Raw genomic sequence first — 17,589 nt, 5'->3', positions numbered from 1 at the left:
ATTTGGGAAGCCTAGTAGAGCATTAAAATGTGTTTTAGACCTGGCCACGCATTTTGGGAGCCAAGTGCGGTAACGTTACCTTGGAGTTTTAAACCTACGTGCCTGAGAAAGTCATGTGGGAAGTAGAAGCCCTCTTAGTGATTCAGCTGGGATGGGTATTTGATTTTCTAATCAAACTATTGATTATTTAAAATTTCAGTCACAACACGTTGTATTTTAACTTAAAACGTATAGCAGGGCATCCCTTGGTGAATTTCTTGAGGCTTTTCTGCCAAGGTCTCCCTCGGGATTTTCATGTCCAATTCCATGTCTAAGCCATACCCATACAGTTCATCCACAATATCCGATGTCAGTTTCTTTAAAGTAGAATGGAAAACTCTATTCACAGAAGAACAGAGCTGATATTTAGGTAAGAAAGTTGATGGCTATTGGTTTCGATATACTGAACATACAGTGTCTTTAAAAATACACCTGTGGCTTTTTGGCAGGTATTCAGAAATGAATAAATTGCCTTTCCATAGGAGAATTAATCACAATTACCGCATTTAAAAAAAAAATTAATGTTTTATTTATTTTTGAGACAGAGAGAGACAGCATGAGCAGGGGAGGGTCAGAGAGAGAGAGAGAGAGAGAGAGACAGAATCCGAAGCAGGCTCCAGGCTCTGAGCCATCAGCCCAGAGCCCGACGCAGGGCTCGAACTCACAAACTGTGAGATCATGACCTGAGCTGAAGTCGGACAATTAACCGACTGAGCCACCCAGGCGCCCCAGTAGCAGCATTTTTTTTTTTTAATGTATACAAGTGTTTGTGCTTGTTGTGTCTACCTACTAAAATGTACTAATGGAGTTATTAAGTTACAATCAAATCTCATAAAATCAAATGGTCTCGTTTAACCTCTACCTTCACAATAAATATTATTTTCAGACACAGGAGGTTTATATTTAGATACGTGGTTATGGCCTACATCTTGGTCAGGGTGATGGTCAAATAGATATGTTCGGTTTGTAAAAAATTATAGGACCGTGCCTTAAGATTTGCATATTTTCCTGTATAGGTTATCATTCAGTGTAAGTTTACAAACAAAATGGGAGGAATGTACATCAATTCTTTTGGGACCTATCATTAGATCACATTTCAACAAGTAGACCAAAAATAAGTAAAAGCTGTAAGTAAAACTTCTTCTAAACATTACAAATATATTATTCTATGAATGCGTTTCTTGTTATCTAAATTTTGTCGGTATGGGTAATGATCATGTACATTTAAGACTAGTAATCTAGGGGCACCTGGGTGTCTCCGTCAGTTAAGTGTCTGACTCTTGGTTTCAGCTCAGGTCATGATCCCAACAGTTCCTGGGTTCAAGCCCTGTGTAGGACTCTGCACTGACAGTGAGGAGCCTGCTTGGGATTCTCTCTCCCTCTCTCTGCCCCTCCTTTTGTGCTCTTTCTCTCTCTCTCAAATATAAATTAACATTAAAAAGGAAACAAAAAGGAGTATATCTAAATATGCAGTAAGTTTCAAATGACTCCATTGTAATACTGGATAATTTTAATTTTACTATACTAGCAAGATGGGTAAGCAGAGGCCCTATCCTGAAACAGGATTAAAAAAAAAAATTTTTTTTAATGTTTTTATTTACTTTTGAGACAGAGAGAGACAGAGCATGAGCAGGGGAGAGGCAGAGAGAGAGAGAGGGAGACACAGAATCTGAAGCAGGCTCCAGACTCTGAGCTGTCAGCACAGAGCCCAACACGAGGCTCGAACTCACAGATTGAGACCATGACCTGAGCCGAAGTTGGACGCCTAACCGACTGAGCCACCCAGGCGCCCCTATCCTGAAATAAGATTTAGTGCATATATTTGCTTGATAATTGAAAATTTCCCCCAAATCCAGGAATCTAAGCCTTCAGAGTGTATATCACTATTAGTTGGAATCCTTCCAACTACTAGGGCAAAGGAATGGAAACCTTAGTCATTGCGAAGTTCTCACAGTGTATGTCTTTGGACCACCAGCTAGAAAACTCCATAAAAGTTTTAGTCAACCAGTCTGTTTTAAAATGCTTTACTTTCATCACCCATTTGTGTTTAATTAAGCATTGTTATTAAAAAGTTTGAGTTGGATTCTTATTAATACATTTAGAAAGAATGTATGGTAATTACTGCAGAACTCTGTAATTATCATAAAATTGACAGATAATACCTAGGTGGCCTTTTCAGAAACCTCTCTTTCGAATAATATACTGTATGTATTTACACACACGCTCATACATGTACAGGATGTTGTGTTCTGGTGGGAAAAGCAGAACATGAAGCGATTCAGCTTTACCGAGTGAAGAATACACAGAAATTTATTTAGAAAACGAATGACCACACTTGCAATAAACTCCAAAATATAAAATGTGAGATGGCCATACTGCTCTGATGATCACGGAGCACGCACGCACACAACTTATCAGGTTACGCAACCTCAGAGTCATGAAGCCAGACATGGGGAGGTACAGCAGTTACACGGTGATCAGTCGGGGGAGGGGCGGGGGGGGGGGGGGGGGAAGAACACCAGGTCCTTACAGAAACTTTTCAGAGACATAAAGTCTAGATCTTTTTGGTTTTCTACCTTCCTCTGTGAAGTTTTTACATCTTAGTTTTTTTCTTTTCTTTTTTTCTTTTTTGGTAGAATGTTCCCAAATTCATTTTCTCCGTACTCCGTATTTATTTAAAATAAGCTAACAACTTAAAACTAATAGTTGTTTCTACTGTAAACATGTCATGCACGTTCTGGTGGTTCAAGGGTAAAATTAAAACAAGATATCCTCTAGAGAGCAAATATATTTATTATGCACTTTCATATACATAGGGATTTTTGCTTAATATAATACAAGGAATAAAATAAAACTTTTACAATGTGAAATTCAATGTACATTTTAGGCTATTTACATACCCCAAACCAAGGAAACAATAAAAAGAAACCATTTGTCTGCAACTACATTTGCTGAGAAGTGTAAATGGAGCAACATGAAGCAAAACGAACATTCGCATAGCCAAACAATAATGAGAAAACTACTCCTGTTTCTAAGTAGTGACTTGTTTTTGGTAAGGACTCCAGTAGGGGTGGGGAGTGAGGAAGGAGGACCAAAGGTACTGGCATCACCTTGCAGTATGCGGAGTGCCAGTCAGTTTTCCTTCCAAAACCTTTCCTACACACATTCAGATTTTAATTTTTCATTAGTGTTGTTGTTGTTTTAATCGCTTCCCTTATTATCAACTCATGACTTTTAGGGAATGGGCACAGGCGGAATGTTAAAAAGTTATAAGCACACAGCATCATATGAGTGTAGTGACGTCAGGTGATTTACAAAATTGAAGCATTTTGATGTTTAAAATAGCTCTTTAGGCATTTTAAGTTGGGGGGACTAGTTTTTACTCTTCTTAATGAAGCAAAAGCTGTTTTCAGTCATGCTGTTAAATCCCCAAAGAAACAAGTAGGCAAAGCAGGGTATCTCCAGCACTCTTAATCATCCTTATCCTAACTAAAAGCCTCTTCTGTCCTATTCCAAAATGCAATGAATATAAAAACACCCAGAGGACTACTTACTTTTGAAAATCATATTTTCCCAACAGGTTCTCTTCCTACCAACTGTTTCAAGTGTACATAATATGGATACGAAAACATTTAGCTCTTTGAAAAACATAAATCCCTTATGTAATGAGTCATATCTTTGCCCTTTGGCCACAAGGTGCATTTTTGTAAAAAACAATAAAATTAAATAAATACAATTCCAATAATTCAAGGTTAATAGAAAAACTGGCAGCTTTCAGGGTTCTCTTTCTAAAGAAAAATACACCTAATAAGAAATTAGAGCTTCATCTTCTACAGTAATGTAAATGTACTGTATTTGAGATATGAGTAACATTGGTTCTAGTAATAGTATGTATTCATATTTATCAATAGAATCATTAACACTTTTAAGGCTACTTTGCAAGAGTCCTATTAAGTGTATTTAATCAATGTCCCATAGGGACAAAAATTCAATACTTGAAACATTCACATTCGAGTTATCAATATTGCCATGTCACCTTAGTATCGATTGACCTTATCTCCTATTCCTGATTATGACTGATGACACAAACAGAATGTGTTTTGATGACTTTAAAAAATAAAAACAAAAGCCTCACACGAAGATTCAAGTGAGACACTTATCACAACTAATCACACGTTTCTATTCCTGTGAACAATGTATCCCATGTACCCTTCATGTATGAAGAGGACAGTACTGACCTCTGTTATTAACTAAGACATTTTCTAAAGATTGTTTTTCCGGTAGTGGCAATGTTGTTGTGCTGAATCTCCAAATTCTCTTTCCTCATTTCTCTTTCTTATCAATAGCACATGGGAAACAGAATTTCTGGGCTTTCTAAAATTCACAAGGCTTATTCAAAGATCAGACTCAGAACCTTGGCTTCTTAACAATAAATCCCAGCCTTTCCGGACATACACACGGCCCATCTAAGCCAGCTCCACTGGTTTAGAGTCCATCAAGAAGGCCAGGCCGTGGGTCCGATGGTCATCTGAGCCAGTCAACTTTGTGTTCCTTGTCATAGACTTCACCTTTAACCCTGCCATCCAGTTATCCTGTGAGCAATTGTCCAAAGAAGAAAACAGGAAAGAGTATGTGGACAGAAAAGTGCAAATCCATCACTATCGTTTACCAAATACCAGTAAAAAAAAATACACACGTGCTATGACTGACAGGTTAATGGCGTCATCTGTGAAGGATGGCACATATTACACATTCATCAAAAATATTTATCCAATTAACCACTAAAATGGATTCCAGTGATTTTTGAGTTGGGGCTATTTGGGTCATGAAGTGATTTATAAGATAGAAAGGACTGAGAGAAAAGCCAGCATTAAAATTGACACTGGTAAATTATTTTGTACTTCACTGGACAGTTGAGGTAAGTGTAGTCGATGAATTGTTCAGGGATCAAAAATCTACCCTCAGACAGGTGCATCTCCCTCTACGTACACACGCCCTGAGGCATGGCTTTGTCCCTGAGAATTTTTATGCCTCAGAAATGATAGTCTGTCTTCTTGGAGGTGGAATGACAAGCGAGTGGAAGGTGAAATTGCATCCCAGTGAATGAAACAGAACTTTGTTCTGCCTATAGTGTGTTTTTTCCTCTATCTCTCTCCCTTTCATCCTTTCCTCTCTTTTTCTTTTTTTCCTCTTTAGCCAGAGATCAGAAGGATTCTACTGGGAAATCCATATTTAAACTACTTAGAGCAGCTCCCTAAAATACTAGGATTATTTTCAAAAAATCTGTCAAGAAACCATTTTTCACTTCAGTGTGGCATTAAATAGAAACACATTTTCAACCAATGCCGAAGGTGTACTGAACATAAAATAGTTGCATGGTTTATTTTATTGAGCAACATTTTTAAAGATACAAGAAACAAGCCATACACTACAACGATGCAAATGTGAAACAATATGCTTAAGTTTCATTTGCCACAAAAAGAAAAAAATAAAATAAATACAAAGGACACTGCCTTTTTGTATATATTTGATCATGGCACATGCACATTTATCAAATCTTAACTTAAAATACTTTACGCAAATTTTTTTTTCAGCTTTTATCAGGGAACTGCAGTATACATCTGCATTTTTTTCAAAAAAGTGCTTATTCTTATGTAGTGAATACAAAGCACACAAAATGAAATTTTTTAAGCACAGAGGGTTACATTGAGAAGGCAGCCTTACTATTTAGGCACATGACAGTAATTAAGGTAACTGTACTGCAGATATCACATTCTTCACTTTTTTTTTTCAGCAAATCAACAGGCATTTTATGTTTTCATCCAGTAGCTGAAGAACCACTCCAATCACAATGTCTTCTGTTTCACAGAATAGGAAACTAATGCAAAAGTTAAAAAAAAAATTAATGTCTACATTATACTTATTATATAACTACATATAGTTTTAAGACCCTATATAATTATATATATTTATGTATTTACTATATAAAACATAAAGTGGACCCATCTATTAGAGATTCATTATTTAACTTACAATCACTTTTAAAGAATCCACAAAATGTTTACCTTCATTAATGTGTTTTACTGTGTAATATATACGTATACTTTGCCTTTACAAAAGATAGCACAAGAGTTAGAGGGTTGTACCATCAGAACTAAGTATTTTTAAAATAAGTCACATTGGAGAATGAACTAACTACTTTATACAAATTATTTCGGAATGAGATTTGACCAGTCATCCATCGATTCAGATTGAAAGGTGTTTACTATTAGAAAGCACAGGAAATTTACAATTTATAATAATGTTTCACCTAAAATACCCCTAAAATATATCTCCAAAGACAAAAAAAAGCAAGAAAGCAAGAAAGAAAGCAAGAAAGCAAGAAAGCAAGAAAGAAAGAAGGAAAAACAAACCAGAAAGACAAGGGATATTTCAGTTTGCTAAAGAGTACATTTTTTTTTTAAAGAATGAAAAATGATTAAGCAAAGTGGGATAAATATACTTGTAGTATAAAATAGCAAAGATTCCTAATGAAACCATTGGATTTATCTCTAATGAGAGAGCTGTGCTTCTGAAAAAGTATCTATTATATAAAATTATATATATATTTTCTCACTAAATTCCCCTATGTAATTAGTGAAGTGTCCATTGTGGTGGAAAGAAAAAAAAAATGTTTGTATTTAAATCTGATTTTATTTTGAGGTTTAAACATGTAATTCTTATGTGTAAATATAGTGGGCTCTAAATACCCTCTTGTGCATACATCCAACTTAACATCTTTCGTCACCTCTTCTTGGTGTGTGCAAATTTTATTTGGAAGATTCTTAAGAGATCTGCCATAGTAAAAATTACCTTTAGCTGATTAAATCTTTGACTTCTTCCAGGGTGAAAAAGGAAGGAAATTAACACTGACTACCTATCTACTAAGCACTACATATACTATCTTATTCAAACCAAAAAGTGAGTATTACAGAAATGGTCCTCTCCTCTCCCTCCATTGCCACCAAAGAATTTCTAAGAAGGGAAATGACTATGTAAGAAGAAATTCTTACTGAGATTCATAAGTAGTATATTCATTCATCCATTCACCTACTCAATACATTTTTACTGAAAAACTAATATAGGTCCAAACAGTATTCCAAGTACATGGAATATAGCAGAGAACAAACAGATAAAAACCCCTACCTTCACAGAACTTATATTTTAGTTGGGAAGAGACAAATAATAAACATAATAATAAATACATAACGTATGTGAAATAATAAGTTCTTTGGATAACAAAAAAAACAGGAAAGGCAAAAAGAGAATGCTGGTGGTGTGGGGCAATTCAAATTCACAAGGGCACTAAGGGAAGGTACTGCTGAGAGGATGTCATCTGAACTGATTAGGCGAGGGAACTGGCCACATGACTATTAGGGAAAAGAGTATCCTCAGTAGAGGGAACCATACTTTTGATATTTTATTCTTTATATTGATGAAATGTTACCTTTTATAATGGTGTTTCCTTTTTATAGTTGAAGCTAGGGTCAGAACCCTCGATCTGAAGCTTCAGGGCTTGTTTAAGGCTTAATTCCGTCTCTGAGGAAGGATATCCCTCTAACACTTCCTGATGCCCTCTGTCTTGTATTGTCCGTGGGACTGAAACCCTACCAAGAAAGACCTGGTTGCTCTGAAGATGATAATTGGGATTTGTCATTATTCCATTTCTCTTCTTCTGCTCCCCACTTTGTTGATGAATAAGAAATTGCTGTTGAGATCGACCAATTTCTTGCTGAGTTGAAGGTACCATAATTTTGCACTGAGATTCTGCTGGCGTCTGTTTAGGGGGTGCACTAGTACCAGATTTGGCTGTAGGTCCTCTTTTATCAAACTGAGTCATTTCATACTCTAAAACCTTTGGCTGTGAAGAATTATTTTGTTTAGCCTTTTTTCCAGCTGCCCCCGATTTGCTGGAATTTTCTGACTTCCCCCCTTTATTTGTTTTAGTTGACTTCAAACTGGGTTTTACTTGACTCCACTCAAATTCACTACTCGGTGAATTATGGCTCTGTCCCAGGGACTGTGTTGTGGAAGACGGGGAAACGATGGACTGTCGACTTCTACTGCGCGGCAATGAATGCTGCTGAATTTGTTCTGTAAATGACAGGTTATGAAAGCTATCAATTGGCACTGTTTGGGCTGTTGCTGTAGATGAAGTAGTTCTCAAAGATGAGTTTTTTGAGCTTTTCAGGGAATTATTTGACAATGACGACTTCTGACGATCGACTGTAGAATCTGGAGATTCCGAAGGAGAACTGAATGCATGAGCTGGCCCATTAGGTAAACCACGCAGTGAAGGCTGCACATCCCCTCCACCAGTACTGCCAGAACTATTTGATTTAATTGTTAATGACTGCATTTTTGAAGACGCCGATTGTAGAGGTTTTTGCTCCATTGTATGAACAGGAGACGGGGAACAGCCATTCAAAGTAGATGCACCATATTTTTCTAATAATTTAATTATTTGAGAATGTCCATTTTTGGCTGCAACCCGCATAGCAGTGCGTCCAAATTGATCGGCATGGTTTGGATCAGCACCGTGCTCTAACAAAACCTGCACAACATCAATGTGCCCTTCCTGGGCTGCAATACAGAGGGCGGTCGCACCTTGGTTGCACGTATGGTCAACTATGGCGCCATGCTCAATCAGAAGCTGAACCACTTTTACGTGGCCCTGCCAAGCTGCAGACTGCAAGGCAGACCGCTTTTCATTGTCTGCAGCGTTGACGTCAGCATGGTAGGTTATCAGAACCTGCACCATTTCCAAATGGCCTTGCCAGCAGGAAACATGAAGTGCTGTCCTTCCTTCGGCATCGCTTGCTTCTACATTTGCACCGTTTTCTAAAAAATACTCAGCCATCGTCAGTTGGTTTTCTAAGGCCAAAATATAAAGCGTAGGCCTACCATCAGCATCTTTGTAGTTAACGTCAGCTCCGTGGCTAAAAAGTAATTCGACAATGTCCCTATGCCCTTCTAACGCAGCAACACGCAGTGCATTTCTTCCATCATAACCTCTCTGATCAACGTTGGATTTATTTTCCAATAAGATTTGAACACAATCATAATGACCCTCTTGCGAAGCTAATATGAAAGGTATCCGTCCATCGTTATCGATCTCATTTGTTCTAGCACCTTGTTCAATAAGTGCTTCACATATTAATCTGTGACCTTCAAAAGCTGCCATATGCAAAGGTGTCCATCCAGCATCATCTCTGTGATTTTCATCTAACCCTCTATCCAGTAGGGTACGTACTACCTCCACATTTCCTTGGGCTGAAGCTATGCTGAGGACTGTCCTGCCCTCGCTGTCAATGCTGTCCACTGCTGCACCCCAAAACAAAAGTGTGTTTACAACTGACGCATGGCCCATAGAAGCTGCTGCCAGGAGGGGTGTGCGACCGTTGTTATCTGTATGGTCGACATCTGCTCCCCCTTCTAGAAGCAAGTCAACCACATCGACATGTCCTTCATAAGCAGCTACCAGCAACGGAGTCATGCCATCTTTATCACAATGATCTACTTCAGCACCTCGGTCAATTAAAAGACTGACAACCGATGCATGTCCTTTACTTGCAGGCACACAAAGTGCAGCTACAGACAGAGCGGTCCTGCCGTCGACATCCTCATGATTCACTTCTGCTCCGTGGTCCAGCAGGTGTTCCACAATTTCTCTATGTCCCATGTAGGCTGCTGCTATCAATGCAGTTCGACCTTCATTATCAGCTTTGTTGACTTCAGCACCATGTTGTAGCAAATTCAGTACAATATCCTCGTGACCTCCCCACGCTGCTGCTCTCAAGGCTGTTCGGCTATCAGCATCTGCACAATCCACTTTTACGCCAGCATAAAGTAGCGCAGAAACTACCTCCGTATGGCCACCCCAAGCAGCAGATCTTAATGCTGTCCAACCATCTTGATCAGTATGATTAATGTTTGCTCCACACCCGATCAAACAATTAACCACCTTGGTATGTCCTTGTCTAGCAGCTAGGGTAAGTGGTGTATGTCCATGAGCATCTTCTATCTCTAAATCTGCTCCCCTGGAGACAAGTAAATTCACGACATCAAGATTGCCACTGTATGCAGCATTAGCCAATAATGTTCTCCCATTTGAATCACATTGATTTACTGAAGCTCCATTATCTAATAATGTCCGAATGGAATCCTCTCTTTCTAAGGCTTGTCGGACTATGCATGATGTGCGGTCATCTTCACTGTTGACGTGCGCACCAGCTTTAACCAACAGCTGTAGCACTTCTTGTTCCTTGGGTATTAAAGTAGACAGAGAATCTCTGACAGGTGTACCATTCCATATCATCCAGAGAGCTAACTCAGCTGTCTCTAACTGCAAGTTTGAATTAATTAAATGCAATGCAAATTCTTGTGCTTCCAATGGTGTTAAATTCTTGGCTTGACAGGTATAACTCATAGCCAACATTCTGTGTCCTTCTGCTGCATTACATAAATACTTCTGAGTGCAGTGTTTCACATCCAGAAGCCACTCTGCAAAACTGTAGTGAAACAGTATTTTAGTATTTCCTAGTCCATCAACAAGAAGTTTGGAGAGGACATCTAACTTACGTTGAAAGTCCTCCAAGGTTAATGACATATTTTTAGTCCAGACTGCATGATACAATTCCGTTATGGTCAAAGGCCGGCAGGCTGCAAGAATCACATTCAAAATGGGCTGGACTTTTGCAAACTGTTTTCTTACAAAAAGTCTCTGACACAGCCAGAGATACAGACCATTAAGAGTTCCTGGGATGTCACGAATCTCTCTCAACATAATAAAATTTTCTACAACTCCGTCTAGAACTCGTTCTAGATAAAGAAAGCATCCACTGCTTTTAATGTGAAGTTGATTTAACATCTCTGCAGTTTCTTTAGTGAGATGTTGTCGCAAAGCTTCTTCTTGATCTAAACGATGAAGGATGTACTGCTGAACATCCTTAACGATGTATGCCTTCCGAAGGTCATCTAAACTTATTTTTCGAAAACCTACAGAGAGAAAAAAGTCGGTGTCATCAGTTGAAAATGATCACAGAAGTTGCCATATATTCAAAGAGGATGTCTTCAATACATAATAAACTAATAAGCAAATAAATAGATAACAAATCAATTAATACCAATAAATTAACATCTATGAGTATACAAATCAGTTCTCTTTTCCCTCTGTAAACACATTAAAGGTAGATAAATTATTTCATTTTTCTGTCTACGAATGCAACTGTTTCTTATTCTTTTAGTGGCTCAGAGCTCTGCTCAACTTTAGTGATAAGGGGTACTAAACTCAGCATTAGGACAGTCTTACATGCGTATCCATAAAAGCACCTTGGTGAGATTTTCTGAAGTCCCAAATGACCAGGAAAAAAAGTTGCCAGAGAAAACCAACAATACTTGTTTGTTTTTATGAGCTGATTTTTTCACATGAAAAATGTATATATTTCCATCCACATACCTGAATATACGCTAGCTTTACTTATAGGACTGGATATTTACATCCAATTAGAGTATCATCTGTCACTGCCTTTAAATTACCACTGTAAAAGTACTTTCATAAAGAATACATATAAAATGCTTATGATTTGGAAAATAAAGCTCTTTCACCTCTAAATGCTTCGTAATATGAATTTAGATAGAATAAATTTTTTTTAAATGCTTATTGATTTTTGAGAGAGACATGCACACATGGAGGCAGGACAGAGAGAGGGACAGAGAGAGTCCTAAGCACGCTTTGTGCTGTCAATGCAGAGCCCGATGCAGGGCTTGAACCCATGAATCATGAGACCATGCCCTGAGCAGAAATCGAGAGTCTGACACTTAAGTGACTGAGCCATCCAGGTGCTCCTGGATAGAATAAATTATAAAGTTCATCATTCATGATAGTTATCTGTTCACTGAAACAGAACTAAGAATATCTGTTAATCAGTCATCTGAATATCCTGAGTTAAAGTTACTGAAAATAATTACTTTTTTAAAATTGCAACTTCTAATCCCTATACATGTAATTCCCTTAGTATGAATACGCGCAATTTAATACATTGGTATCACAACACTTTTAGCCATTTTTTTTATAAGAAAAGGCTGAAAAATGCTCAAAATTTTTAGGGGAATAAAAACATGATTTACTGAAATGTTGGACCATGTGTCTGTTGAACCACTTTTGTATTACTGAAAATATTTCTTAGGGATGGAACTTCTCAGTGCTGGTGACAGAATGACAGTGATAGGATGTGTGCCAATATTATAAACTGATGTTCACTGCAATTATTTATTATCCTGAAGAATCTGTGAGAACAGGGACTAGTTCTGTTAAATCCTCAGATATGAGTAGATGAAACTTACTTAGAGCCAGTAAAACTCTTAATGTTCTTTCCCTGTAGTGATACACTCGCAAATTCAATTCTGAATACATACATTTCAATTCAAAACCCATATATTTCAACTTAAAACATTAGCAAAAAGCAGAAAGAAATGTATAGGACATATACAAGGAAAACTGAAAAAAGATCTAAGAAAAAAAGTTGAATAAAGAAAAAATATGCTATGTTCATGGATGGAAAGAAAGAGTATATTTCAAACTTCTCCTAAATTAAAAGTTTTAACCAAACTTAATAATTCTTTGGTTTATATCATTAATAGTTCCAATTTTTAAAAGTATGCTATTAAAGTCAATCTAGAGGAATAAAGGTAAAAATATGATTTAGAATAATAATATTGGTGACAAAGAGGGCTGGGAAATAACTGAACAACAACAACAAAAAAAATAGAAATACTAAATCGATGTGGCATTTACACCAAATGCCAACAGATAGTTTAGAAGACATGACACACGGTTTAGAAACAGATTATTAACACACAGAAAGTACACACAAGGCATTAATTACACTTACCAGTAAACATTTTAGTAACAGCCTTACTCTGTTTTCGGGCAGAACACAGAAGCAATAGCCATGGTGGAAAGAACTCATGGTGACCAGCTAAGAGCTCCGCAACAGTTCCAGATAAGCTGGTAGATGTTTGTTCACCTTCAGTAATGTTACACCCTTCATCCACAGAGTCAACAAGTAGATACAGGCTTTGTTGGGGAGGCTTCATTCCCAAAAGAGGGAGTAGAACACACCTGTAAAATACATCTGTATGAGCATTCTCAATATTACTGGCTACAATGTTATTAAGATTTATCATTCAGATATTAGTAATATAGATTATAAATGTTTTAAGAAGAAATAAATTTAGGTTTTAGAATAAAAATATTGTGTAAGTTTCAGTTCCTTACTTTAAGAATACTAGTCCCAAATAGTTCACATTTTCGGTAACAAAATTTTCCACAATAAAGGGTGTGCATGAGTGTGTGTGTATATGTGTGTATTAGTAAGTCAGCATAATTAAGGGGAAGGATAATAGGACCTTTAGGAAACTAGATTTCAATACTCCTTTCCTGATTTTTTAAGTCACCAATAAAAAGCTTGAGTTGCTTATAACCAAGTTAAAATGTGTTGCAAAGGAAAAAGAAAACAACTTTGGGGATCACTTTAATAAAAAGAAAATACCAAGTGTCCTACAGAATTTAGAAATGTTTTATCATCATTTCTCTTATAAAATGACTGCAGGCTATACTAGCTTGTCACATATAAATTTTATTTTAAAAGATCGTTTAAAGATAAATTACTATAACCTAGGTACCATTTGATATATGTTCAAATTTCAATGAAAGAGCAAATTTCTAGGTTTAATTCCACAGAACAATGCATTTCCTACTCAAAATTTACATAGCAATTGAATATAACTTTTTCATAACTGAAACAATGCTCATTCATTTTCTTCAAATGTTTACTTGAGCATGTCATGTGGTGAATAAGGCACTGAAAAATACAATAGTGAAAAGGACATGATCCATATAGTTATTAATACCAAAAATTTACAGATAATCCTTTCTACAACTCTCTTCTTAAACTTTCAATCCCATAGCAACCACGATCGTTTTTATCACCTCGTCCTACCAACATTTCTTTATAAATGTCTCTCAAACCCACCTCAGTCTGTAACATCATTTCTCTCACCTGGACTGCCACAATCACTTGTATGCTCTGTATGTTACATGTTTCCAACTACTTCCCCAGAGTTCCTGCTGCAGCCAAAGAACCTTTTTAGAATATTACTCCAGCCACACTAGCCTTCTTTCAATAACTTTTATTAGACACAATTACACAAGGACCTTTTCATTAGCAGTTTTCTCTGCCAGAAATGTGCTTCTTTTCTCTCTTCATGTAATTAACTCCTCCTTAATCTTTAATTGTAAGCTTGAGAGTCACTTTCCAAAGGTTGAATCCCTATAGTAAGCTTTCATTGTATTAAATATTTCTCTTTCGTAGCAGTGTCAAATTTGCAATGTTATACTTACTAATTTAATGCCATTAATTTTTATTTCTTCCTTTATACTGTGAGCATCAAGACACAAGGACTATGTCAGTTTTGCTCATGAGTGTACCCCAGGACTTAGCATAGTGCTGTGCCCATAGTAGATCCTAAATGAAGACTTGACATTGTTGTACTCTAGAATGGAAAACAAATAACTTCAATGCAGTATACTCAGTGCTATGATAAAAAGCAGTCAAATTACTAATGTGGTAGATAAGAAATGACCAACTCAAGACGGGTAGACAGGAAAGGCAGAGAATGTCAGAGAAATATTCAAATATTAGGTGCTCAAGATGAGTTAAGTTTTGAAGAAACAGTTATTCTCCAGGAACTGGGAAAATTTTACAATAAACTGTAATAAAAGGAAAGCAGAACAATCTTGGCAGAAGGAATATACTAAATTTGGGAAAACAATTTATTGTACCTTATTGTACATATTTCCTCTATCATGAGAACAAAGAAGTTTGATGAAAAGCAAGTACTACAGTAATATATATACTATAATATATGATATACTAATGTACTATATGATCACTACCACTTGATAAATAACACACAATGCTGTGGGAGTACACAGAACCTACTTTTGATAGGGATGGGAGTTGGGGGGAGGGAAGCCAAATAAACAAGCTTAGCCAACAGAAAGAGCTAGGGTAAAGACAACACATAGGACAAAAAAAAAAAAAAAAAAAAAAAATCTAGTTTAGGCAACAGCACATTTATCTTGAAGAAAAGAAAGACTTGTGAACAAAGTCTGGAAGAGAAGAGTTAGGAAAATGAGTAAATATTGTGTTTTATAAACGTTATTATGAAATTTGGGCTATGACCTAAGGGTAACTAAGGAGTCAACTGAAATATTTTAGACAGGAAATTGATACATTTATATCTCTGCTTAGAAAGATAACTGGCTACATTTGAAGGAAAGCCTGAAGCAGGTAAGTAGAAGAAAAGAGTGAGATCGGAGGCCACTGCTTATAAAAAACGGTGGGGCAAGGGGAGAAGCAGGGGGACCACTTCTAACTTTAATTCAGTGTTTTACATGCTTTAAGTACTTTACATACCAATTAACTCATTTTATTCTCACATAAACTTAAGATGAGTACTATTATAATACCAATTTCCAGATAAGGAAATCAAGGCACGTGAAGATAAGTCATTTATCCAGTTAAAGAAAGGAATTCAAGTCCAAGCTGTGACTCCAGAACTTAGGTAAGGATGGACCTTCATCCTGGTTTGCCTAGGACTTTCCAAGTTTTAAGCACGGAGTCCTAGAAACTAGCTGTCCTTCATCCCCACTCCCCACCCCCAGTCCTGGGCAAACCAAGGCAGTCAGTCACATTAGTCTACACTCTTATCTACTAGGGTCTACTGATTATACTTACAGCAAATATTATAACAGAGTTGAGGGAAATCTGGTGGGTGAAATTGATGATTTTATTGCTTTTGCTTACTCTGGGTTGTTTTTCTTTGCTTAGTTTCTTAGAAACTAAAATAATTGTTTCACACTTTTCTTCTTTTTTTAGTTTTTGTTTAATGTTTGTTTATTTTTGACAGAGGGAGAGCGCGTGTGTGCAAATGGGGGAGGGGCAGAAAGAGAGGGGAAGACACAGAATCCGAAGCAGGCTCCAGGCTCTGAGCTGTCAGCACAGAGCCCAATGCAGGACTCAGTCAAACTCACAAACCATGAAATCATGACCTGAGCCAAAGTCCAATGCTTAACTGACTGAGCCACCCAGGTGCCCCTCACACTTTCCTTCTAATAATAATCCCTTAATGTTATGAATTCCCTACTATTTCCAATACCATTTAGTTCAAAATAATTTCCCTTTGATTCCTTCTTTAAATTATAGGTTATTTAGAAGTGGGTTGTACAGCTTTCAAATATCTGGGGATTTCTTAGGTTTTTTTATGTTATTGTGTTATCATTATTCAATTCAACTGTGATGAGATAACATACTCTGTATAACTTACGTACCCTTCAATTTATTAAGATTTGTTTTGTGGCCCAGAATATATCTATCTTACTAAATGGTTTATGGGCACTTGAAAAGAATGTGTACTGTCTGCTATTGTCGGGTAGACTGTTCTACCAATGTCAGTTAGGTCAATTTGGTGATAGTGTTTTTCAACTGTTCTATGTACTCGCTGATCTGCTGTTTATTTGCTCTATCATTATTGAAAGGGGAGTGTTAAAATATCAGAACATAAATGTGGCTTGTCTATGTGCTCTTGCAATTCTATCAGTTTTTGATATTTTGAAGCTTTGTTATTATAGGAATAAACAATTATTATGATTGTTATATCCTTGAGAAATTGACCCCTATGTCATTACGAAAGATCCTCTTTTATCCTGGTAATATTCTTTTCTTCAGAATTCACATCACCTGACATTAATGTAGCTATACAAGTCTTTCCTTTTGATCAGGGTTAGCATGGTATGTATTTTCTCATTCTTTTTCATTTAACTATGTGTCTCTTTATATACAAGGTATATTTGTTGTGGCCAACATATAGTTAGATCGCATATTTTTATCAGACAAACTCATTTAATTAGGATATTTACCATTTACATTTAATGTGATTATTGATATAGTTCAGTTTAAACCTACCTTGTTCTTATACATATCATTTTGCAATGTGTTAAGCTGCAATGTTTTGCAATGTGTATATCCGTAAGATATATTACTAGGATTACAGTTGCTAGGTTAAGGGCATATCTGTGTATACTTTGGTAGTAACTGACAAAATACTCTCCTTAAAAATTATATAAATATACATTCCCAACAGCTGTGTAAGAATTCCTATTTACTTCTTCCACAGATACATAAAAATGGCACCATTATAGTTTTAATTTACATTTGTTTCTCATGAGCCAATCACATTTACATATGCCTAGGAGTCATATTTCTTTTTTTCTTTAAAATGTGTCTTTATATCCTTTTACCCATTTTACAAAAGATTATCAATTTTTCTCTTCTTGGTACTCTTTAGTATAGAGAAAATACATTGTTGTTAATTTTTCCACCATTTGTTATTTTTATTTTTGAGTTTTTAAGGTTTTTTTGGCATGCAGTTTCTTTTTTTTAATTT

General features: G+C 36.5%; 1 protein-coding gene across 4 annotated transcripts in view; it reads right to left on the bottom strand.

Annotated features, from left to right (window-relative positions):
- Positions 1–2,814: 2,814 nt before the first annotated feature.
- The window catches only part of ANKRD50 (ankyrin repeat domain containing 50), a 33,085-nt gene continuing 18,310 nt past the window's right edge, over positions 2,815–17,589 (bottom strand). For 2 of the 4 annotated variants that reach the window (XM_058721432.1, XM_058721434.1), the window contains exons 3-5: positions 12,972–13,201; positions 7,526–11,076; positions 2,815–5,917 (exon numbers count right to left, since the gene is read on the bottom strand). In XM_058721432.1, the coding sequence (XP_058577415.1) occupies positions 7,529–11,076; positions 12,972–13,201 (3,778 nt within the window). In that variant the 3' untranslated portion in view covers positions 2,815–5,917; positions 7,526–7,528. Of the gene's footprint in view, positions 5,918–7,091; positions 11,077–12,971; positions 13,202–14,482; positions 15,018–17,589 lie in introns of those variants that run through there. The other 2 variants (XM_058721435.1, XM_058721433.1) reach the window with 2 other exon arrangements.

This window comes from Neofelis nebulosa, chromosome 3, assembly GCF_028018385.1.
Source record: "Neofelis nebulosa isolate mNeoNeb1 chromosome 3, mNeoNeb1.pri, whole genome shotgun sequence".
In the NCBI taxonomy this organism is placed as follows: domain Eukaryota; kingdom Metazoa; phylum Chordata; class Mammalia; order Carnivora; family Felidae; genus Neofelis; species Neofelis nebulosa.
The sequence above is the reverse complement of the archived record's forward strand: the minus strand, read 5'-3'. Positions and strand labels throughout refer to the sequence as shown.